The following is a 19,788-nucleotide window of genomic DNA, read 5'->3' on the forward strand; positions in this document are numbered from 1 at the left end:
CAGGCTCCCCGCCGAGCAGAGAGCCCGATGGGGGGCTCGATCCCAGGACCCCCGAGATCATGACCTGAGCTGAAGACAGAGGCTCAACCCATTGAGCCACCCAGGCGCCCCCAGCATTGGTTCTTTACAAGTACCATCTTTTCAAGGTAGAAGAATGGTTCCCAGTAACATTAAGGGCTGCATGCTTACCTGTTTGAAAATGAGACATTAGTGTTTTTCATAATTCTCACTTATGAGAAAATAAAAACACTTCTGACATCTGTTGCAAACTTTCTTAGCATCTTTATGGCTTAAAATTGGGTCACATACCCATCTCTTAACCAATGAATGGTGAAGGTGTGGGAAATTAGACCAGTTAGACCAGTCAAGGTATTACTGGGCAAATGGACTATTTAATGAATGAATAAATAATCATAATTGGAGATCTACTAGGAGAAACCTGGGAGGACTTACAAAGACACCTAACAAAATTCACTGTAATGATAAAGGAATTTTAGCAAGAGAATTTAGGGGAAGTATGGAAAAAGAATTGAAGAGTAAGGGACTAAAACAGAGGGAGTGGTTGGGTAGGGGTTTTTTTTTTTTAATAATTTTTTATTTTTTATAAACATATATTTTTATCCCCAGGGGTACAGGTCTGTGAATTGCCAGGTTTACACACTTCACAGCACTCACCAAAGCACATACCCTCCCCAATGTCCATAACCCCACCCCCCTTCTCCCAACCCCCCTCCCCCCCAGCAACCCTCAGTTTGTTTTGTGAGATTAAGAGTCACTTATGGTTTGTCTCCCTCCCAATCCCATCTTGTTTCATTTATTCTTCTCCTACCCACTTAAGCCCCCATGTTGCATCACCACTTCCTCATATCAGGGAGATCATATGATAGGGACTAAAACAGAGGGGCTGGTTGGGTAGTTTTTGAGAACAAGATTCACTGCAAAATGATGAATAGCAAAAAGAAAAAAAAATGTAGGGCATTAATGAGAAAGACGGTATAAGGAGTCTTTGCTATGAAATAAAATGTGTGTATCCATAGGACCCATGGTAAGGATAGATATGCCTCCATCTCTATTACTATTTGGGGTAGAGAAGCAGGAATTAAAGACCAAACTACTCTACCCTAGTTATCTATATTTATCAGGTCTGCACAAATAGGCCTACATCTGCTTTTCCAGCTATGAAGTCTTTGGCTTGATTGAAAAAATTATTTTTTTTCCTTCTGGAATCACTTTTAGGAAATATCCCTAAATTAACTCCGCCAATTTTGTAATTGATCAGTACAATTAGAAGGACTCCCTAGGGTACCTCAACTAATCTGAAAACATGTAAAAACAAGTAATTGTGCAAATGTAGACAACTGTATAGATGCCAATAGCCAGCATTGTTTCAGTCCTTAAAGAATTCACCGCTGGGGGCTCCTGGGTGGCTCAGGGGGTTAAGCCTCTGCCTTCGGCTCAGGTCATGATCTCAGAATCCTGGGATCGACTCCTTCATCAGGCTCTCTGCTTAGTGGGGAGCCTGCTTCCTCCTCTCTCTCTGCCTGCTTGTGATCTCTCTCTGTCAAATAAATAAATAAAATCTTTAAAAAAAAAAATTCACCACTGGTGGTAGGTGAGGCATGATTTAGCTGAGGACAATCCAGGAAGCCTGGTTATAAAAGTTTGCACTGGAGAGACATAGGAGAGGGGAGCTAGGAAATGTTCTGGACTCAAGAAGCACTCAGGAGACAAGGACTCTTAACTTAAGAAAAGGTGGTCGAAGGATAGAGGAAGGGGGAGTAACGAGAGAGGGAATTTTCCTGCCTAAGGGATTGTATGAATGGGCCGAGGTAATACCTGGTAAGGATTCCAGAAATACCTGACTCTCAGCTAACCCATGTATTCTGTATGGATTTTCACAGGCCTAGCTTTGAGCCATGAGTGCCTCTTGGAATCATCCTCCACAGACTTGGCAGGAATGACTGGCTTAAAGTTTTTCAAAATGAAATAATTCTGTTATCTGCAAAACCATGGAGAGTCAATGTCCCTGGTTTCAACAGTAGCAGAGAGAACATGCTTTGGGTTTGGCTCAGCTGCCTAAGAGTTATCTTAGAGGGCTGGAAAGAGAAGAAAAGAAGACACACACACAAAACAACAACACGAAAATGAAAATCATTTTTAAAACTAATTTGCTTATGTGTTGGACACTTACACAAACATTGTGTATTCCTATTTTCAAATACTTGCTCTGCCCAAAACACGAAGCTGAGAAGGTTAAGAGTTCATATCAAATTCAAGGACATCAGCCTGCCTATGCCATTTACAGATTAACCCATAACTCATCTTCTAGCAAGCATTTATGGAGTACTTGTCATTTACCAAACACCGATAAAGGATTTGTGTTTACAGTCGTGAATAAGCAACACTCCCTGGTATCTGAAGCTTGCCATCTGAAAGGTTTAAACTTCAAAATGTAAGTTATTATGATATAAATTAACATTTAAATCTCAAAAATTGTACACCTTATAAAATGTTTTTCTTAAGAAGGTCCTTGTCTTTAGGCAGATTTTATTGTGTACATGTCAACTGATTTATGACACATTGCTTACTCAGACTTTCAAATGCAGGCAACTTCATTCCAAACCTTTGAGTGACAATGATTTTCTAGGTTTAAAATCCTTTCACTGCCTACACTACATACTTGACCCCAGAGACAGCTTAACTGTGCAGAAAGACTAAACAGTACTGATAGCTTCCAAACATCTTTATCAATCTAATCGATAATATTTGCTAATTGCAATGCAATATATCTCTTTTTTGGGGGGTGGTGGGAGCAGGTCATCTCCACGTTGACGAAATCACCTCCACTCAATCTCACCCCTGCACACTTCTGCATTCTCCCCTTCTCAAATCAGGAAGAGAAGTCACCGGTTGACAGGCCCTCGCCGCGCCTGGGCCAGCCGAGCATGCTCAGTAGCCGGGCGGCTTCCTGAGCTCCCCGCCTGCTCCGGCTTGTCCTGGGCTCCGGGAAGTGCCGGGGCTGTGCCGCAGCTGGTCCTCGTTCCTGGAAAGCTGCTCTCTGCCCAGTAACATGCGGCTTTAGGATCGTCAGCTGCGACCGCGCAGCCCTGGGCCCTCCCGGGCTGCACTCCGCCTGCTCCGCGCGGGGCTCCTCTCAGCACCCCGGCGTGCACGCTGCAGCCGGTGCTTCCAGCAGCTGCTGGATGATGGAGCAGAAACGACGGGCTTGTGATTAACCGTGAAGGGCGAGCGAGAGCCGCTTGTCTTCGGAGCCAGAGAGGGGAGGTGTGTCCCGGGAGAAAGGACCCTGGCAAGATTCTGGCAGCGGCTCCAAGCCTCGCGTCCTTCTTCACTTCTTGTCACTCTGGCATTGCCGGCTCTTGACTTGGGAAAGATGGTTACAGTAGTCACCAAGCTGGTGTACTGCTTTCACTTCAGGTAAGGGGGGGTTCCTTTGCATGCTTTTCTCTTTTCAGTGCTTTTGCTAGCTCTGAAATCCGCAGCTGGGGAGGGTTTTGTAACTGTTAGCCTTGCTCTCACATTGCAGGTTTGCTTTTAACGAAAACTGAGAAAAAGGACTTTTTGTGTGATTTTAAAAATCCTTACAGGATGAAGTTGAAATAAACGTCAGTGTTCTTTATTACCTCTTGTTATTTTTATCCCTGTCCCCCACTTGCTTGGTAAAATTTGGGTCTCTGTTTACAAAATGATGTTAAAAGTACAAAAAAAAAAAAAAATCTGGCATATTCCAGGCAGATACATATAGGCAAGTGGATGTTGTAATTGGCAGCCTTTTTAAAATGAAAATGTAAGTGAAATTTCTAAATTTCACTTATAGCCGAGGGAGAGTCATATTAAGATTCAACATCAACCTTGCTCAGCATTGAACTTCAGCGGACTGGAAAGGAAACATTCATACTACAGGTATCAGGTTATTTGTAAAAACAAAATATTCAGCGTTTTACTCCTGAGAGATGATTAGGAGTCCACAAGTTTAAAGAAAAAAAAAAATTAGCACCCTTCATGTCCTTGGGTGTTGAATAGGATAGCTTCTCCACAGAGGCATCAGCTAAAGAGTAAAAAACATGTAAATCAACTTCGTGGTTGCAAATGATATTTTTGGTGAAAGCTGGAGTCAACATCTTTAGATGGATCTTCATGTAAAAGAAGAAAGTTTTCACAACATAAAGAGAGCATTCAAATAAATGTAAGCCCTGCACTACCAAAGAAACTGTCCAAAATGTCATGGAATAGTGGCTACAGTTTCATTACTGTTAATTAAACTGGAGGTTTTGAGAGAAAGGGTCTCTTTTCTCAATTAACCCCAACCTACTAAGCAAGAGGAGGTCCACAAGTATTCCATAACATAGAGTGATGGAAATCAAATGGGGTAGAAAAATGTTTTCTTTCTAATCAGCTGTTAAATTTACTTCTTCAATTTAGAGATAAATTTATTAATAACTCACTTAAAAACAGTATGCTGTTTCTCTATGACAGCAAAGGACCCAAACATAGAGGAAGGAAAAAGATAAGGAAATAATGGAAATATTTGGAAAAAAGTTAGAATTTCTGGACAGATTATTGCTTTTAAGGCCTTCTTTAGTAGGGGGTGATGTTTAGTCAGTAATTTTTAATTAAGGTTTTACGTTCAAGTATGATTAAAATACAGTGGTATATTAGTTTCAGGTGTACAGTATAGTGATTCAACACTTCTACAAAGGGCTCAGTGCTTATCACGATGAGTGCCTTAATTTCCTGCATCTATTTCATCCTCCCCTAAAGCCACCTTCCGTTTTAACAACAGGTGTGTGTGATGCATTCCCTCGTGGGCCCATTTAACTCTGAACAAGTGAACAACCTCTAGTACGAAAGTGTGAGGGAGCTAGGCCACCCAGACCTACACATTCCTATTTCGAGTTTATTGTGTAGGGACTGGAACCAACTGCCTTGAGTTAACAGGCTTTGTTCTACAGAAGAACTCTACAGAGTTCTATAAAGTCCCATTACGAGCCTGGGAACTGGGAGAAATCCATCTCTTCCTCCCTTTTCTGGTGTAAACTTCACGGCTCTATACAGTCCTGACACCCCGAAGTTCTGAACTCACAGCTGACCTGTGGGAAGACAAAAGCTGCCCAGGGACTCTGAGGGTAAAAGTCTGGCCTCTCATGTTTGTAGATTCACACTAGCTGAGCACCAGTCCCGGTGTCCCTCCGTGGAGTTGACGTAAGAAGCGCCCTTTTCAGAAGCTCCAAAAGACCCGGGATTTTATTGAGAGAAACTATCATCGGAGGCCCGCCTCTTCTCGTTCTTGGTGTCTTTCTGTGGGATGGTTTCTGAGAGGTGTTTTTGTCCCCTACCTAATTAGCAGTGATCATTCTGGTTCTAGCTAGACAGAAAGTTCAGGACTCCTGTCAGCCATCGCCTGGTACAGTGTCTTAATGATCAGTTGGAAGAAGAAAACAGGAAAACAGGAAACAAAGTTACTCTACATTTGGATATTAGGTAGGCCATTCGGTTTCTTCTCCTCCTCTCTCCCCTGTGGATCCCAGTGCCAGTCATTGTGTTCCCCTTTAGAAGAGTTGAGAATGGTGGTAGGCCATCCCGCCCTTTTATTATCTGTTACTAACCTGTCCCTGTCTCACTACCCAGTGCTAATGGCTCTTCCATATCAGATAGGAAACAGGTGGGCAGTCACAAACTCCCTCAGTCTGTGAAGGAAGCACTTGAAATGTAATGAATTTCATTTTTCCTCTTAACAATCGAATAGTGGTAGTACTTCTGCCCTAGTAGGTATGTGTTCCAGTCTTTTCCTTCATTAAATAAGAACTTCTATCTGCTTCTCCGTTTCTACCCCTGTTTTGGAGACAGGCTCAAGTAGTGTTTAGGATTCGAACCCACTTCAGCTGCAACATGTTGATTCTCAAAACCTCGATCAGGATAAATCTCACATGTTTTCGATAGAGGAGCCACATAGAAATGTTTTCATTTTAATAATTTTATGGAACTTTCTCAGCTATCCCTCCTGTCAGATTTTCTGTGGCAGTTTAAAAAGAGCTCGTCAACTATCTTTGAGGGCCATGAAAGGGGTCAGTCACTGATTGCTTTTGATTTGATAAACGTGTTTTCCATTATTTAGGACAATGTTTAGCTTGGGTTTCAGCAACTTAAGGAGAAGATAACTAACCATACAGAACTAGAATTTCTCAATATTAACTGGAATCCAGACAAGAAGCGAGACATCAAACTAGTTCTAGACTTCATATATTTATGTACCAAATCCCAGGGATTCTGGGCCTTTTTCAAGAGCATAGTTAGCTTCTAGGCCTGCCAGCAACTTTCAGATTGTCACTGCCAGGAACTTAATTTGGGAATACAAAGACATCCTAAGGTGTGAGGATAGGTCTGGTTTTGTTTCTCTGTGACATTGTGTTCTGCTGAGTAGCTCAGCAATGGGAAGATAAGAGTACAAATCTAGTTTTTATCTGAATATCTGCATTTTTGGGAATATACAGGTATCTACATTCCACTCCCTCCTTTATCTTGAAGTTTCTTGCGCTATTGTGTTTGAATGTCTTGGTTAGAGCACATGTTAAAAAAAAAAAAAAATTGTAAGCCATTGCAGAGTTAACCTGGCGAATCTCTTAGTTCAGTTCCAAGTAGCCCCTGGGAAAAGCATAGGAAAGAAGAATGATAACCTTCTTTTTCTGCTTCTACTTCCGTATATCACACAGTCTAGCAATGGTGATGTCATGGTGTGCTGAGAAAGAAAATGTGTCATCTTAATCAGTTCCTCAAATACAGCATAAAATAAACTTGAAGGCAGTGTGCAGATAAAATTTTGCCAGCTGATAACCCCTACCCCCTTACCAAAGTTCATTGTGCATCTATAGGACAAGCTCTGTGGAGATATTCAGGACAGATGTTTGAACAAGATGAATAAGGTTCCAGTTCTCAAGGGGTTTATAAAGGGAGAGGATGGTGGTTCAAATGGGGAGGGAGACCATAAATAAAATAATACCAGGTCCTTGTAAGTGCTGTGAAGAGCAGAACAAGAAATAGTATGGAATGTGTCTCCCGGAAGGGCACTCAGGGAAGCCCTCTCTGAAGAGACAGCCTTTGATTTGGGACGAGTATGGAGGTGAAGTCTGAGGATCTGTTCCTGGTTGCTTGGTTTGTTCTAGAGACAGATGTAAAACAGTATGGCTGGGAGGAGAAAGGCATTGGGGAGGGAGAGGGTTAGGGAAAGGTGTGGTGGTGGACAGGGGTAGGAGTGGATAGGAATTAGGGACAGGTGTGGGGGGAGGAGTAAATTAGGAGATAAAATCAGAGGGAGGGATAGGCCAGGGCCAGGTGCATGGGTCTTGCAGAGGATGAATTCTCTGTGCAGCGAACCTACTGGAGGACTCTACATTTTAAAGGAGCACGATGGCTGCTAAATGGAGAAGTCACCGTAGGGCCAGAGAGAAAGCTGGAATTTATGTCACAGACAGGAGGTGTCATAAGTAGCTTGAACTAAGGAGGCAAGGAGGAAGAAGCCGGCATGAATGACTTTCTTTCCTCTGCAAATTACATTTTATTTCTGATTACAGAAGTGATGTATTTTTGCCATAGAAAAACCTAAAAAATACACAGAAATGTTCCCAAAAGTATGAAATCATAATCCTACCACCGAAGTTTAATCCCTATAATATATTTGGTAGGTGTCCTATAGCAAACTTGGGAAATACAGGGACCTGCTTTCAAAAGAAATGAAATATTCCACAATCTTACCACTCAATTTGACATGGAATATTTTTGTTATCTATTGCCTGAATCCTTTTCGAAGCCAGTATATTATTTTTAGGAAACTAGTTTATTCTGGGTATTCTGATAAAACAGCTGTAGGTTTAAATAAACTAGAAAATGTCTAAGTCTGAATGAAACAATCAGTTTCTGTGCCATAGAGTCAGTCCCTTCTTTTTTCATTAAATATTTCACTGTACCCCAGATCCTGGGGCTCTATGATCTGCAGTGAATGCTGTCTTAATAAACCATCCCCTGCCAGGGTGCCAGGGTGGCTCGGTTGTTTAGGTGTCCCACTCTCGGTTTCATCTCAAATGGTGATCTCAGGGTCATGAGATCAAGCCCAGTGATGGGCTCCAAGCTCAGGGGAGAGTCTGTAGGAGAATCAATCTCTCTCTCTCTCTCCCCACCCCACTCACTCCCTACCTCCCCTTCTCCTCTCTCTTTTTGGCCCTCCCCCTTGTTCAATAAATAATCTTAAAAAATAAACCATCCCCTCCCTTGTCTCAAATCAATTCCTTGACACCCCTTGGGATTAGGAAAGCTGAATTTGACCCTTTGAACTTAGATGTAAATTGTGTTGTTTACTCTCCCTGCTTTTGAGGAGATGGTACTAGAACTTTCTAGCTGTTTCTGGACTATTTTTCACTAACATTAGTCCAGTGATTTTGGGAGGGAGGCGTGGCCTGTCGTGGCCTGGGCCAAGAGTAATCTTACAGCTGAGAGGACCAGACGTTTATTTTTCTAGGTATGTGTTGATAGGCCTTCACTTCCCCGAGGTACTTATTGGTAGGGGGGCAATCTGGCATTCCTCTTCTGTGGCTCCCTAAAAATGTGACCATTTGACCCCTACTCTGGTTTTGACATGCATTACCTTTTACAGGTGCATCACATATTGGTTACTGTTAAAAATATTAGTAGTTTGCATTGTGTTTTCAAGTTTTCAGAGTGGTTTCATGTAAGTTACACTGTTAAACAAACATTTGAGACTATACTTTATCTTTCCCCAAATGTCTGAAGTTCAACAAATCCACAAAAGAATAGGGTCTTATTCCAAGCTTGCTTGCTTCTCCTGCTCTGTCTCCTGACTCAGGTAAGGATCTTACCTGTTCTAAAGTCTCCCAAGTGAGACAGGGGAGAAATCTTCCTTTGCTCTTTCTTCCCCATCTAATAGGAAAGAATAGCTATGCAAAATCAGAAAAGCCTCTCAATTTTTTTTTCTTCTACCCATTCCACTGGTCACTGTTTTGTGGTCAGCTTCTTTCACTGTGTCCATTAAGCATGCTCCAGCAATAACCCCTGATTCGGGCCTCTGTGCTACAGTGAGAGTGATTTATTGGGACTTTCTACTTTCAAGTATTTGATCATAACAGTTTCCAGATTATATGGTACAATGCCGTATGTTTGGATAATCTCGGAATTTCTCAGACATAAGGTACATCATCTAAATTTTCCTTCATCATCTTTTTCTTTTTTTTTTTTAATCTCCTTTTCCTCACTGGTTTACCCTGTGGGCCAGCTATATTGATTTTCTCTTCATTTCCTCAGTGTTTAGTCTTCAGCTTTTTGCCTCTGCACTTGCCGTTTCCTCTACCTGGAATATGTTTCTCCTTGTTCTTCAAGTGGCATAATCCTGTTCCTTCCCAGAGGCCTGGACCTGCTACTGTCTGTTTCATAGCTCCTTCAGGGATTGTCAGTCATCCCTTATATCTTCCCAGAGCAATCTGATCCATTTTAAAGCATTTTTTAGTGGCCACTCAATAAACGGCAATTTATTCATTTCCTGTTATAATACAGTATTTATTGTGTGCCTTCCATGTTCCCGATGCATTAGTTCTTGGAGACCCAAGGATGAATAAAGTATGGACTTGCCCTCTATGAATGTACAGCCTAATGGCAAGATACCTACAAAGAGAGAGGCCATGATGGGAGAAAAGGGGGATGCTGGTTGGGGTCATTATTACAGTTATTACACAGTTTGGGGGGGTCTTTGGACCAGGCTTCTTTCTTCAGCCTTGTGCGCTCATTATGCAATTAGTACATTGAGCCCTGAAACCATGAGCTGAGGTCCATGGATTAATGGGTCAGGTTGTGACTTAATGGAATCAAACCGTCATGATTAGAACGACACTATCATATCAGATGTCTCACTGGCGTTATTTTTACATTCTACTATCCCTCTACTGATATTCCGATCAGATCTCTTTTTCACTCTATGGTAGAGAATATTGCTTTTTAATGGACTTCTTAAAAAATCTTTGGCACTTCTAAATACAAAATAAAGTCAAGATGTTTCCCAGGTACTCTCTGCTCCCACACAGGCGTAGCCTCTCCCATTATCTACATGCCTCACCAGAGGAAGACATCTGTTACAATTGTTCAACCTCCATTGACACATCATCATCACCCAGAGTCCATAGTTGACTTTAGGGTTCACTCTGGGTTTCCTACATTCTGTGGGTTTGGACAAATCTATGATGCATGTATCTCCCAGTATACTATCTTACACAGTAGTTTCACTGCCCTTAAAGTGCACTGTGCTCTCTTGATTCATCTGCCCTCTGCCCTAATCCCTGGCAACACTGATCTTTTTACTGTCTCCATCGTTTGCCTTTTTCACAATGTCCTATAGTTAGAATCCTACAGTATGTAGTCTTTCCAAAGTGGCTTCATTCAGGTAGTAATATGTATTTGTTTTCCTGTTGCCTTTTCATGACATAATAGCTCATTCTTTGGAACACTAAATATTTCATTGTGTGGCTGTCTCACATGGCATTATTTCCAATTTCTATTTTTTCTTCTGTTGGACTTGGGTTTATGGGGGTAGGGTTTTGATGTTTGGTGCCAGGCACCTAGAATGCACCTAATTAGTATTTCTGTGAGAATAAGTTATAAATAAACAAGAGACACGCCACTTTTTCTTTCTAGCCTGTTCTCCTTCACCTGGAATAGCTTCCAGATTGGCTAAGTCTGTGCTCATGAGAGAATATGCATTCTTGGGTGAGAGATGGTATGTTTCATTCCTCTCCACAGTCCACTTCCCCCAACTAGTCTGCCATTATTTATTAAACTCAGGGGTCAGCAAACTATAGCCTTTGGGCCAAATCTGACCTGACAGCTGTTTTTGTAAGTAAAGTTTTATTGGAACACAGCCACACCCGTCCTTTATGCATGGTAAACGGCAGAGCTGAGTGGCTATGATAGAGACCATGTGGCCTGCTGGGCTGAAAACCTTTACTCTTTGGGTCTTTACAGCGAAAGTTTGCTGACCTCTGTCCTAACCCAGGAAAGGAGCTGGAGGCTGAGCTCAAGGTAGTCAGAGTGATTGCTTATAGAAACATGTCCAAAGTAGCAGCTGTTAGGTTCTTTTAGGGAGAAATACATTTCTGAGATTTATTTTGATTTGTGTGTTGAATAAAGAAACTATAAAAAGAAAACCTGCTGAAAGGTCTGGTTGCTTTGTTTTAGGCATTACAAGACAAATGATGTGGCCTTATTTTTTAATTAAACAGCAATTTTCAAACTTGAACATGAATCAGAATCACCTGGAGGGCTTGCTAAGCTGCAGTGTGCGCCCCTCCCCCAGTAAGGTTCTAATTCAGTAGGTCTGGGTGGTGATCCAGAAGGGGCCTTACCGACAAGCTCCCAGATGTTGCTGATACTTCTGGCCTGGAGGCCAGACTTTGAGAACCATTGGTTTAGAACAAGAGTCCTGAGACTTAGCTCTCTGTTTCAGAATCATCTAGTGAATTTAAAAACATTTTATTAAAAAAAAAAAAAAAAAAAAAAGCTTGAGTCTCACCCTAGACTTACCAAGTCAGAATCCCCAGCATTGGTCTGTATTTTAAAAAGAATGATTTTGAAGAAAACTTATTTAGTCAACATGCTTTTGAAACTATACTATGGGCTTTGCTGATTAAGGTGTATCTAAGAGGTTTTGACTAAAAAGCTTGAAATAACAGTGAGATACAGATTTCGTTATATTCTCAGTTTTAAAAACTCTAAACTGGAATCTGGTTTTGTGTATGTACGTTACATTTATCAGTGGACTTTAAAAAAAAAAAAAGTCCAAAAAGTACACTGTGTTCAATTTAGTAGATAATTTTTTCTTTTCCTTAGCAAACTTGATGTGTGAGTTTGTAAATTTTCTTTCCCTGAGTAAAATTAATTTTAAATCAGTATCTGATGATTCCCTTTACCTCTTTTCTTGAAAGTGAGGTTTCATTCTGAATAGGGGCATGAACAACTCCTATTCCGTGACCTAAGGGTTCACGATAGCAAGGTGAAGTATACAAGTGCCTGCTGGAAATGGCATGGAAAGTCTCCTTTCCTGACTCTTCCTCCTCTGTGTGCGGGGGGAACACATTCTTTAACATCTGGGTAGGTGTCTTTAAAACAACACAGAGCCCCATTCCTCCATATGTGCTTTTGCTCAGAGAACTTTGTCCCCCTTAGCCACAATTTCAGCATGCTATAAAGCTGTGTTCATTTTAATTCTGTTGATTGCTATTTGTAATGTTCTGAAGCTGAGTATTATGTCAGAATGCAAATAAAGCAAAGCAACCATGAAATAGTAAATGTAGAAGAACCGAGTCTTTGGCACTTTGACAGCTAATGTAGTAACCTCAACCGTCATGAGCCGTACAAAGACCTTTGAAGTACTGTGTTTATGAAGGGACAGGCATTTTTGGTCATGCTTTTGGTTTGCACTTTTTTCTGCCCTCTCTCTGACCTTTAAAAGGATAGGAATAGAAATACCTAGATTTGGGTTTATAGATCCCCAAATCCTTACAACAAAGCAGTCGTCAATGTCTTAAACTACATAATTCTATATTATGAAATCATGATGGTTACTCACGTGAAATGTCAGAATATGAGTTTGACAAATGACTTAACAAGGCTAATGTTCTAAAGTATGGAAGAGCTCATTTATTTAGTGCATTTGAATTAAATCAAGTTTCAAACTGGCTGTCTTGAATGAAAATTTTCACTTCTTTTTTTTTTTTTGGCATTTCCTTAGAAGATTAGAAAGAATATTGGGAAGATATTGTGAGCAAAGTAGAAATGAAGACTTGTAATTTTTTTCCTTTTCATGAACTCATGAATATCACTTACTTATGCCTCTGTCAGCTCTACAAAGAGGAGGCTTTAGGGCCCTAAAGGGCACGTGGGTGGCTCAGTCATTAAGCGTCTGCCTTCGGCTCAGGTCATGGTCCCAGGGTCCTGGGATTGAGTCCCACATTGGGCTCCCTGCTTGCGGGAAGCCTGCTTCTCCATCTCCCACTCCCCCTGCTTGTGTTCCCTCTCTTGCTGTGTCTCTCTGTCAAATAAATAAATAAAATCTTAAAAAAAAAAAAAGAGGGGCCTTTATTCCTAAGTACTAATTTTTGTAGCTTCTAGAAAATAGCAGTACCCAGGAAAACCTGAAAGTAATAGAGAATAGTAATTCATTATTCTGTGGTTATTTTAAGCTCCTTCATTGGAAGTGTTAGGGCTACTCATTCAACTACAAGAATTTATTGAAATGGAGACTCTTTCATGATGATGAGTGTTTTTCAGTTATCTCATCACTTTTTGTCTGTTTGAATGTCATTTCTCAGGTGGGAATGTTCCAGATTCCCGCCTTACACACAGACAAGGCCAGTGACCTAGGCAGAGCTCAGAGCTCTCGTTTTGAGAGCAAAATGAGTAGTTGTTTTCTGCACTGCTGTTAGGAAGGCCCTTTACGTCCAGGGGTTCCCAATATGAATATGCTTTGTGCACATTCAGATGGGACCTATGCTTGGTTTAATGCTCTGCTGTCACTGTCTTGAAATGCTTACTACTTTCTGAACAAGGGACCCTGCATTTTGTCCTGGACCCCACAGTAGTGAAGTTAGCCCTGCCCCCAGGAACTGTATCTTTTTCATCTTTATTTCCCTGCATATTTTTAGCCTGGTGCCTGATGTGCAAATGAATGAGTGAAAGAAGGAGTGCTCCCCTTGTTCTGAGAGCAAAATGACTTAGATAGTGTTGCTTTTCGAATTGCTCATAGGAGTGCAGTCTAGGTCAGTCAGTGGATTCCCAAAATGAGTGTTTTTCAGAAACCATGAGGCGGTTGCTTGAATGGTTGGGTAGAAGTAGGGGTAATGAATAAATGTTGAAAGAGTACAGATTCTCTGGCTTGACCTCAATTTTCCTGAATCAAAATTTTCTATATGAAGATAGACCAGGGATCTGTAATTCAAAAAGCTTCTTGGGTACTCTTGTGCCTGTGCATGGAGTATGGTCTTCTCCCATAGAGCTCTGGAAGGTCTGTAGGTCTGTTCTGCTGGGGGCATAGGTTTCGGGCTTGTCTGGGTTGTCAATAAAAAAGGGCCTGATTCAAATGACAACAAGTGCAGTTTAGAAGACAGCAGGGCATGGCTGGGCTTAAAATTAGTATAACAGACCCAGGTCCCCGATGATACTTCTATGATACCAACAAGGCTACCATTTGTCTGATTGCTTATGCCTCCATTGGAAGGGATCTGATGCGTTGTGCAGTTTAACTCCCAAAGCATGAGGTGAAGGTTGGCCTTACAACCATGTTAGAGCACCTACTGTAGTCACTGCCCCCTCCCCAGGTTTGGCCACATGAGGCCTACTTCCAAGTGGAAGTAACTAAAGGGGAAAGGAATATGGAAGGCCTGATGGTAAGCCTGGTGCCTTCATGTGCAGTTTGCATGGGGCCTTGCCAGAACTACTACAGATTTGTGGAGGCTTGGGGTGGAGCAGAGAGGTCTGCAGGTAGCTGTGGGTTGGATGTCAGCTTGTCTGTTGGATGTTGGCTTGTCATTTAGAAAGCAAGGATCCCATGTAGGAGGACATCTTACCCAAGTCATGGGTCAGAATGGTGGCTACAATATACATCCCTTCATGAAAGACGGTGCTTCTAAGAGGTAAGTCTCTTCATATGTATAGAATCTTGTAACTCTGGACATGCTAGAGACTGCAAAGTTAACATTATTCAGTGAAAGCATCTAGTCTATGAAAAACACCTTAGAAGTTTCATAAAGAGAGGTGGAACTGTTCTCAAGTCTCTCACCCAGAAGGAAAGTTGTGTTGTTCAAGTGCAGATATCCTTAGAGCTCGGGCTCAAGAGGACTTCTCATAGCTCAACTCCAAATAATCCCTGGCCGTCCTTGGCTGGGAAGAGTGTTGAGACGAAGGCATTGTTGTTAACCAAGGCGAGAGGAAATTTCCATGGTGGAGCCATGGAAAGGACAACAACTAATAGCAAGGGATAAAAAAGAATGTGTAGAAACACAAGGTCATTGTTTAACCACTTGCTTGCTTTCATTCATTACTCAGTAACTGTGTTTTGAGCATCTTTAATGTGTCAGGTGCTCCTGGAGACAATAGGACACGGGAGTGAGAAGGCAGGATATTTCCTGATGTCCGGAAACCTGAATTTTGGTGGGAAAGAGACAGCCTGTATAAACTTGTCAGAGTTGTGAGTGCTGTGAAGAGGATGCAGAGAGTATTATGTGAAAGACTGTAGAGCTCACAGTTGATGGTCAGGGATGGGGAGAGTCCTCCCTTTCCTTCCTTCTACACCAAATACAATTTCTGCAGTAACCTGTTAATTTGTCATAGGCTCAGTTCCTTTTTCTTATGAACCACTACTGATTTTACATACTTGGCCAGGCCACTGAATAGGCTTGGCGGTATGGGACGATGTATGGGGGCTTAGTCTAGATTAGTGCTGTCATGTCAGTACCATAAGAGCAAGTAGCCCCTTTCCAATTATTGAACATATACTAACTGAGCGTTAAAGAATGTCAGTTTCAGGGCACCTGGCTGGCCCAGTAGGGAGAGCATGGGACTCTTGAGCTTGGGGCTGTGAGTTCAAGCTGCATGTTGGGCGTAGAGCTTACTTAAAAAAATTTTTTTTAAATAAATGAAAAGAAGAATGTAAGTTTCACTAATTAAGTATTTTTTCTTTCTATTATTAACGTTTGGCTGACTTGAAAATAAAAACAAAATGCCAGCAGGTAATGTTTTCTTCTGCTAATATTCAGGTTGACTTGTGGCAGATTTCCCCATTGTTTTGTGTTTACCAAAATACAGAGATTGAGACTGGCCAATGATTAAAGAGGTGACATGTTTACCATTAAATATTTATATACTATAAAATGAGAGAATATGTGAAATAAGTCAACAAACCAGTTTTATCATATTTTATATCTTTCAGACAGATTTAATACATTGTAGATTTTTTTTTAAGATCTATTTATTTATTTATTTAACAGAGAGAGAGAGAGAGAGAGATCACAAGTAGACAGGCAGGCAGAGAGAAAGAGGGAAGCAGGCTCCCTGCTGAGCAGAGAGCCCTATGCAGGGCTCCATCCCAGGACCCTGAGATCATGACCTGAGATGAAGGCAGCGGCTTAACCCAGTGAGCCACCCAGGTGCCCCAATATATTGTAGATTTTAGCAAGTCAGATCATGTGGGATAATTGGTGTTTTAAAATTCTGGGCTTATAGAAAATTTGGATATTATCAAAATGACTAAATACAGAGTTAAAATGCCTTATGCATAAGAACAGATATCCTTATACTTTTTGAATTCTGAATTAGATAATATCAAATTTAAACTTCTGTTGAACTGATACTGATAATTGTTAAATTTTAGAACACCAATTAGACAATACAACAGAAAAATTATGAGTAGATGTATTTTTAAATTTTATTTTATTTTATTTTTTTAAAGATTTTATTTATTTATTTGACAGACAGAGATCACAAGTAGGCAGAAAGGCAGGCAGAGGGGGGGGGGATGCAGGCTCCCTGCTGAGCAAAGAGTCTGATGTGGGACTCGATCCCAGGACCCTGAGATCATGACCTGAGCCGAAGGCAGAGGCCTCAACCCACTGAGCCACCCAGGCGCCCCATATTTTTAAATTTTAAATAAATACATTTCTAGATTCATCAGCCAGATGTATTAAGTAAAAAATATGTGCTTTAAATTCTGGTGTTTCTGGTATTTTGGACCACCTGATCTAATCATTGTCATCCTATATGGGAGGGAAACAGGGACTTGGAGAAGTATAACAATTTGCTTTAGGATCAGGGGATTATTTCACTTTGAAGTGTTAACGGAAACTGGTTTCAACCATTTTTAAGTAGAAAGGTCGTTTTACATAGTAGTTATAAACATTCCTGATCGGGATTCTGGCTGGGTTTTTTTCATTTGTTTTATTTGTTTTCCATATACACCAGCTCTGTAAACTTGGGTAAGTTACTAAATTTCTCTAAAGGCTTTAGTTCCTCATCAGTACATTCTGGAAAATGGTCATGCCCTTCCCCTGGAAGCACTGTCCTGGGGATTGAGTAAACAATAGGGATAAGCATTCGGTACACTTATATTGCATAGAGGAAGAAATTGGGGGAAATTATTATTATTATTTTTAAAGATTTGTTTATTTGTTTGGGAGAGAGAGAGACAGAGAGAGAGGGAATACTAGTAAGGGGAGTGAGAGAGGGAGAAGCAGGCTTCCCTCCGAGCAGGGAGCCTGATGCAGGGCTCAATCCCAGGACCCTGGGATCATGACCTGAGCCTAAGGCAGCGATTAACAACTGAGCCACCCGGTACCCTGGGAAATTATTATTATATAAGACACATCCTTCAAAACCAACCAAAAAAAAAAAAAAAAAAACAACAACAACCCAACCCAGAAATCCTTCTATCAAACAGATCTTTCAAGAGGACATTTTTAAACAATAATATTGGAAGCACCTAAAATATAGAAATGTTCCTAGTTATTTCAGATGAAGGAAATCAACCTCTATATTAATCTTTTTTTGAAAATTTAGGTTTAGTTAAATATCAGTTCTATGACAGTGTGATAGCAGTTGTACCAAATAAATGACTTGTTTTAAGTTATAGCTAGTTCTTAACAGAAATTATAAAACATTTGCTATATGTCAGGTACATATAGCAACACATTTAATCCTCACCAAAAAAAAAAAAAATGAGATAGGTATTATCATCATCACTATATGACATGTGTTAAAACATTACCACAGAGAAGTCAAGTGGAAAGTCTGAGGTCACTTGGCCAATAGGTGAAGGTGGGGTTTAGACCTACCTGAGCACTAGAACACTAATCTCACACATTACACTATACGGAGTATACCACCAGAGGCAGATTGCTAGTAGAAAGGATCCTCTAGTTATTCTACAGATCCAAATTTGACTTGCCAAGATGGGAGCTGATCCAATGAAATATTGGCTTATGAGAAGCCCATTTTATAGGGATACTCATACAATATTAAAAATGGTGGCCACTGGGGGTCTGGGGGGCTCAGTGGGTTGGGCCTCTGCCTTCTGCTCACGTCATGATCTCAGCGTTCTGGCCAAGCCCTGTGTTGGGCTCTCTGCTCCCCAGGGAGCCTGCTTCCCCCCACCCTCCTGCTGCCTACTTGTGATATCTCTCTGTCTGTCAAATAAATGAATAAAATCTTTAAAAAATGGCTGCCACTTGGGGGCACCTGGGTGGTTCAGTTAATCCTTCGACTCTTGATTTCAGCTCAGGTTATGATCTCAGGGCAATGAGATTGAACCCTCACCAGGCTCTGTACTTAGCACAGAGTCTGCTTGTCCCTCTTTCTTGGTTCCTCTTTCTCTCTCTCATAAATACAATCTTAAAAAAATAGTTGCCACATAGGGGTGCCTGGGTGGCTCAGTGGGTTAAAGCCTCTGCCTTCGGCTCAGGTCTTGATCCCAGGGTCCTGGGATTGAGCCCCGCATCAGACTCTCTACTTGGCAGGGAGCCTGCTTCCCCCCTCTCTCTCTGCCTGCCTCTGCCTACTTGTGATCTCTCTTTCTCTGTCAAATAAATAAAGATTTAAAAAAAAAATAGTTGCCACTAGCTGACTACATCCATAACCATAAACTCTACTAGCGACTGCACCCATTTTTCTTTCTCTATAATAGCCCCCTGAGATAGATGTGATGATAGATATAATGATGTATATTTTACAGGTGATGGAACTGAGTCTGAGTGAAGTGTATGACCTTCCCCAAATTAGAGTTATTTGTCTCCAAACGCACTGTAATGCCTAAGTTTCTATTCCGAATATTGTGTAATCTCAGTTGTGTGCCACTGAAACTGTTCATATGATTATGAACAATAAAGTCAGTCAACAGGATACTATGTCCCCCACTATTCTAGAATACAATCAAATCCCATATATATCAGCAATTATCTGCATTTCACTTCCATAGAGCAGGGTGAATGCCTCATGCAGAAAACGAGGGCAGGGCTTTGGACTAAATGGTCTCTTTCCACACTAAGGCTTTCATCTTCCCAGAAGGATAAAAATTTAGCTGAATATTCCCTTAAACAACACTAGATGGCGCACGAGAACAAAAGAGATAGAAGACATTTATAGGACACATGCAACCCTTATTTCTAATTGCGGTAGAATTCATTTTCTGAAGTGAATCATTGCGGATTTCAGACTACCGAGAACTAACAGAAGGAACACCTGACCTGATATTTTGCCAGTACAAAACTCTGCCTTATCTCCAATTTGGAGTAGAATTTTGATAAATCTAACAGAAAACCAGTTCTCTATTTTTGGCAGAACATTAACCAAACCAATCTGGCATTATTTCGTTTAAGTAACTCTGGCTCTACTGTAGCAAAATTAAATTAAACTGAATATCTGAAAAAGCAGGTATAGTCAAGAACTACTCCTGTGAACTCTATAAAATGAATTTCTATGCTATTTTGGACATTACAATATATGTTACCAGGAACACAGGCTTGTGACATTATGCAAGGCACAAGAAAATAGCCAGAAAGGGTACATATTTATTTCTAGAGATCTTTTGTGGGGTCATGAAGCTTTTAGACTTTGGCCTCTATTAGTTTATATTTTTAACTAGTACTAAATTATTAGCCTGAATATTAATATTACCAAATTTATTTTGTTTCTCTTTTGATCATCTATGCTTTCTTTGAGGAGTTGCAGAGC

General features: G+C 41.0%; 1 protein-coding gene across 1 annotated transcript in view; it reads left to right on the top strand.

The window, feature by feature from the left end:
- Nucleotides 1-3,044: 3,044 nt before the first annotated feature.
- ARHGAP18 (Rho GTPase activating protein 18) overlaps nt 3,045-19,788 on the top strand; it is a 194,347-nt gene continuing 177,603 nt past the window's right edge. Inside the window, exon 1 of the mRNA XM_044249111.1 lies at nt 3,045-3,438. Within this exon, the coding sequence (XP_044105046.1) occupies nt 3,395-3,438 (44 nt within the window). The 5' untranslated portion in view covers nt 3,045-3,394. The remainder of the gene's footprint in view (nt 3,439-19,788) is intronic.

Source organism: Neovison vison, chromosome 1 (genome assembly GCF_020171115.1).
Source record: "Neovison vison isolate M4711 chromosome 1, ASM_NN_V1, whole genome shotgun sequence".
Lineage (NCBI taxonomy): Eukaryota > Metazoa > Chordata > Mammalia > Carnivora > Mustelidae > Neogale > Neogale vison.